General features: G+C 48.9%; 1 protein-coding gene across 1 annotated transcript in view; it reads right to left on the reverse strand.

The window, feature by feature from the left end:
- Positions 1-2,531: 2,531 nt before the first annotated feature.
- The window catches only part of mfsd14a1 (major facilitator superfamily domain containing 14A 1), a 10,262-nt gene continuing 6,793 nt past the window's right edge, over positions 2,532-6,000 (reverse strand). The window contains exons 8-12 of the mRNA XM_062555351.1: positions 5,933-6,000; positions 5,691-5,803; positions 5,322-5,419; positions 4,966-5,117; positions 2,532-4,415 (exon numbers count right to left, since the gene is read on the reverse strand). The exon at positions 5,933-6,000 is cut by the window's right edge and continues 4 nt beyond it. Coding sequence (XP_062411335.1) covers positions 4,206-4,415; positions 4,966-5,117; positions 5,322-5,419; positions 5,691-5,803; positions 5,933-6,000 — 641 coding nt within the window. The 3' untranslated portion in view covers positions 2,532-4,205. The remainder of the gene's footprint in view (positions 4,416-4,965; positions 5,118-5,321; positions 5,420-5,690; positions 5,804-5,932) is intronic.

Genomic DNA, 6,000 nt, shown 5'->3' on the forward strand with positions numbered 1-6,000 from the left:
CTCCTACAACGGAAGTGCTCCAAACCTCCAGAGGGCGCTCTCACAGTGACAGCGCCATGGAGAGGCAGACACACAGGAGGATGACGAGTTCTTCTAACGTCTCAATCAAAAATTGATCGCAAGAAGAAGTTGCATTACAGCGTAGCAAGGTAATGTGACTTGTCTTTGTTTATATTCATATATTATGTTTATGTCAATGTACAACGCTGTACATTACGTGACGTTGTACTACATTTTAGAAGAACTCGTCATCCTCCTGTGTGTCTGCCTCTCCATGGCGCTGTCACTGTGAGAGCGCCCTCTGGAGGTTTGGAGCACTTCCGTTGTAGGAGCGCTGTACTTGCAGCTTTTTGTATCTTGCATCGTTTCTCTATTTGTAGCGCATTTCATGAAGATGCAGCGTTTTGTGTTTTGCATCGTTTCTCTTCCTGCAGCGCATTTCATAAAGATGCATTTGCTTTTGTTTCTTGCAGTGCGTTTTTTTCATTTGTACCACGTTTCTCTGTTTGTACTTTTGTTAATTTGCACCGTTTTGTATTTGAAACTGCTTTCTCTTATTGAGCGCGTTTGGCCCTTCTCGGCCACCGTAGTTACCTGGTATGGGAGGTGTACACCTCCGTACGCCGTTTACATGATCGTGGTGACCAACACCTGACTGGCCTATGCTGTCTAGACCGTCAAAGGAGACTTCACCTTTGGATGTACTTGCTCAGAACAATGTTGAAAGGGTGCAAGTCTACCTGATGATTTTGATGGGTGCTGTTTGCTGTGTGTAAACTGTTTGTAAATATGTACGTACAAGGCAAATGAATGAACATACTCTGTGTATATATTTCTTTGTCAACGTTTTGTTGTCAAGTTGTGTATGAATAAATCATGTCAAAACATGCTGTCTCGCAAGGCTTATGGGTGAAATGTATGTGTTAGATCCATGGGTAGGTTCCGGTAGGTTCACAGTGACGTATAGTGGTGGAGATGGGGGGTCCTGAGGTGCTGGTGTGGGACCAGGTTTTATGCCTGGGTTATTTCCAGGACAGTAAACTAGAGTAAGATCTCAGTGTGGGTAGAACCATCCACGCTTCTACTGGGCCAGCATGCAGAACCACCGGATGCATCTACTGGGCCAGCATGCAGAACCCACCCCACGCTTCTACTGGGCCAGGAGAAGCAGAACCACCTGATGCCTCTACTGGGCCAGCAGAGGTAGAACTACCATACACATCTACCAGCCCAGGAGAAGCATCGGCCATTTAGTCTCGCCCTTACTGAGGTGGCTGGCTCAGTTGTGTCTGAACACGGTGCTGCCTACTACGTCAAAATGCGTCTTTATCAGCCTGTGCCTCCCTGTGTTCTCTTAAGAATCAATATTAAGTAAGGGCGTCTCTCTGAGTATTTATAGCCGGGTGTGGCATGACGCTTGCACAGGTGTTGCCACATTCAGACCAAACTGTGACTGATGAATGGAAACTGGTGTAGGACATGCATCCACACAGCTACGGTATAAACCAGAATATTGTTGTGACTGAGCACACCTTCTGATCCTGTGTATGCAGGGGTTTCATCAGGTCCCTCTCCACAGGTGGGTTAATCAAGCACCATGCAGTCTGCATTCATAATCAAGGTGCTTCATTTCATACACCTGTGGAAAGGGACCTGATGATTGATGAAACCCATGAATTCATGGGTTTCATCAGGTCCCTTTCCACAGGTGTATACAATCAAGCACCTTGATTATCAATGCAGACTGCATGGTGCTTGATTGTATACACCTGTGGAAAGGGACCTGATGAAACCCATGAATAGAGGGGCAGACCATCACCAGGCAAAGGCAGGCAATCACCTGGGGCCCCAAACCAGCAGAGGGCCCCCAATAAATCCCCTCAAAATAATAATAAAAATGAATAGACTATATGTACGCCACCTTCTTTACATATCAATTCTGCACACAGTTTAGTAAATGAGGTCCAAGAGTGTATCCTGGGAAAACTCGAGCTTCCGGCAAATGTGGAATTTGCTCTGCAAGTCCGTCTGGCCAAGAGCCCATTCAAACCCATTTACAAATTCTCCCAGTCGAGGCACCAATCACTAGCGTTGAGGCAGGCTTTACACAATGACGATAGCACAGCGATGTTAAAGCAGTTGTTAACTGCATTCATTGCTCTGATTGGCTTTAGGTCTGTCCAATTGCACCCCGAGGCATTTGAGCGGTGTCCATCAGTGACGCCCCATTGGAAAATGGGCTGTGAATGAATCTTCCCCAGACCCACGAGCAGTTACACCTGAGAAGAGTCTGGTGTCAACTGGGCTACCTGGGGTGGCTCTCAAAGTATCTCTTCGATGCTCTGTCCTCGAGGCTCGTTCCCACTGATCTATAACTAACATTGGATAGACTATCCCATTGTTGCCGCCCCATCATTCTTTATCTAGATCAGTGAGGACGAGGATCGAGGAGGGAAGGGAGGGTGTATAAAAGACCAAATGAGAGGCACCCCAGGAGTGTGTCTGAAGGGGAGGAACTGGCACAGTGCAGCTTACGTCAAAATATCCAACTTTATTGAAATGCATGGCCGCATACTCTCAAGGTATTTACAGGTTCAGTCAACGACGTCATGTTAAAATGGAGATGAAAGGCAGCAAACTCATGACCACAGAAAACAGAAAAAAACTGAAAAAAACAGCAATGAAAGCACACAGTCTCAGACAGAACTCAATGAAATCGCAAATATATTACAATGAGAGAGAAAAAAAAACACCTCTTAAATAAGTAAAACACACAGCTAAATAGATCAGATAAATTCACACCTGTTATAATTCCAAAGATCTCTAGTTATTTGGTCAAATGTCACGACTGCGAGTGTGTGGTGGCCCATTTCTCTCGTTCTGTTCTCACTGAACTTGTTGAGTCCGTAATGGCCACCAGGGGGCCCCGGTGAGCAATGGCACGCCTCGCAGCTCAGAGGACAATCTATGAAACGTCAACATAAAGGCTCAGGTGAACATCCAGAGGGAGGGAGGGGAGGGTGTGTGTATGTGTCTGTCACCCTCCCCAACCCTCGTCTAGAGTACACCAGCAGTGTGAGGAAGAAGGCACCAATAACTGGAGTTTAAAACGAGTCACAATGCACAGGCCACCGTTCGGATATGGAGCGTGAAGAAGGTGCTTCTGGGAAAACGAAAACGCAAAACCAAAAACAAAAAGGCGAATGGTCCAGCCCCTCCACCTCCTCAAACCCAGACCCGGCTTAGTGGGTTCTTAAGGCTTCTCATAGCAGGAGCGGAGAACCGAGAGGAACACAAAGAACCTCCCCCCACACCTCTGGAAAACTACCTATGCAGACCCAGACAGTGAGGTTCTACAACGGTTCTACTCCTTGCTCTGGACGTTCTGTGTGTGACCCAACTCCATCTTTCCATCCTCTGAACACACACACACACACGCACACACGCATGCTCGCAGACACACGCACGCACTCACGCACGCACACACGCACTTGCATGCACACACTTGCATGCACACACATACACACTCACCCACTCGTGAGTCCCTGAGGGCTATGCATCAGTGGAGAATCTCATGACATGAATGAGCACATTTAAAAGGCATAATGACCGTAAACAAACAGAATAAAAGAAATAAATACGAGCCGTTACAATAGTGCCTTTAAACGCAACCGCCGCCGTAATATCTGCGCCCTCTATGTACAGCATTCATCTCCTTAGAAAAAGTGGTGCTATGCTCATGATATCGGTTTTGTGTTGGCTCTCTCTCGCTGCGTCCCATGCCTGCTTCTCAACCCCCACACACACTCTCACACACACAAACACACACACACACACACACACACAGCAGCAGGCCGCGGGAGAGATCCGGAGGAGGTCCAGTAGAGGTTTTGGCCTGGCCCGGTCCCCTAGCTGCTGTCCAGGCCTGATTGTGCGGCCAGGTCCAGGGAGAGGGCAGCCCCTGTGCTGAGGGCAAGAGGGCAGGAGGCAGGGGGCAAGAGGGCAGAAGGGTTTGGCTTTGTGTGGGGAGAGGGGGGTAGATGTCAGTATCCAGCAGCAGAGGAGAGTTGCCCCTACGCTGGACCCGTTGGGGGCAAATCTGTGAGGGACATCTAGTTTTGGCTTTGGGGTGTTGGCGTTCTGGGTGTGTGTCTGTGTGTGTGTGTGTGTGTGTGTGTGTGTGTGTCCATGTGTGTGTGTTTCAGTCAGACGTTGGAGTCCTGCAGCAGTGGTTCCTTGGCCTCGCCGGGGGGCTGGGCGGAGTGGGGGTGGCTGTGGGGGGACGTGTGCTTCTTCCAGCTGCCCCCACGGGACACACCCATGTGGGGGTGCTCCGGGATGAACAGCGCCACCAACAGGGCCAGCAGCACAGAGCACGACCCAAACAGGAACGGGGGGCCCGGGATTATGGCACTCTGGACAGAGAGAGAGAGAGAGAGAGAGAGTCAGTTACCCTCTAATCATTATTATTACTGTATATTTTACTTTTCTTAATGCTTTGGCAATACTGTACAATGCATCAGGCCAACAAAGCTCATTGCATTGCATTGCATTGAGAGAGAGAGAGAGAGAGAGAGAGAAGGAGAGAGGGAGGAGAATGAGATGGAGAGAAGATAGAATTAGAGAGAGATGGAGAGTGAGAGATAGAGAGTGAGGGGGGAGAGATGGAAGAGAAATAGAGGGAGAAAGAGAGATGGAGAGAGGGAGAAAGAATGATATAAAGGAAGAGAATGGTAGAGGATCAGGAAAAAGAGAGAGGGGGAGAGATGGAGAGAAAATGGTGGAGAGAGGGAGAGAATGACACAGAGAGGGAAAGAGAATAATAGAGAAGGAGAGAGGAGAAAGGGAGAGAGAGAGAAGAGTAGAAAAAGAACCACCTGTTGTTGATGGTGTGTGTATGTGTCTCACCTGTTGGTGATGGTGTGTGTGTGTGTGTGTGTGTGTGTGTGTGTGTGTGTGTCTCACCTGTTGGTGATGGTGTGCGTGATGTGTGTCCATTCCCTCGTCGGGGGCTTCGTCCAGTTCAACGTGGAAGATGTAGAAGATGAAACCGTATAGAGCAGGACCCAAACCGTTACACAGCCCACGAATCCCCGTCACCATGCCCTGGCCTACGCCTACACACACACACACAATTTGTTTTATTACACAGCCCATGGATCCCTGTGACCATGCATGATGTGGTGTATGCCTACACGCCTACACACACAAACACACACACACACACACACACACTTTCACAGAACCATGGATCCTTGTGACCTTGCTCTGGCCCACACACACACACACACACACACACACACACACACTAAAGTGTATACCTTGCTGGTCGGGGTCAGCAGTGCGGGACACCAGTGCGCTCACTGCAGGAAACGTGATGCTGGACATGGCGGCCACTGCTCCCGCGGCCCACATCATCCTGAGGGAAAGGAAGACGTCAATCAATCAATCAATCTTAATGCCAGTCAATTCCATGTCTATCTCAAGTCTATCACTGTAGACTATACTGTAGCCACAGCCTATGTCTATTTGTGTGTGTGTGTGAGTGCGTGTGGGTCTATCTACAGACAGAACAGGCCACAGCCTATGTCTATCTTTGTATGTGTGAGTGCATGTGTGTGTCTATCTACAGACAAAACAGGCCACAGCCTATGTCTATTTGTGTGTGTGTGTGTGTGTGTGTTACTCACCAGGGTTCTGATCCGAACCCATACCAGGCCAGCTGCAGTATCTGGAAGCCCAGTCCCAGTAAAATGGTGTTCTTGTTCCCAATGGAGCGCATCAGCAGACTCAACACCACCGTCTGTTAACACACATGCACACACACACACACACACGTTACAATCAGTGTATGGAGATGAAATAGTTAATACAGTGAACTACTTCACTACTCCAGCTGAAGTGTCCCCCTGCTGCCTGTGCTGGTACTGACCTGTGCGACGATGGACAGCAGACCCAACACAGCGATGAAGGCGGCCACACTCTCAGGAGAGAAGTCCA

Source organism: Sardina pilchardus, chromosome 15, assembly GCF_963854185.1.
Source record: "Sardina pilchardus chromosome 15, fSarPil1.1, whole genome shotgun sequence".
In the NCBI taxonomy this organism is placed as follows: domain Eukaryota; kingdom Metazoa; phylum Chordata; class Actinopteri; order Clupeiformes; family Clupeidae; genus Sardina; species Sardina pilchardus.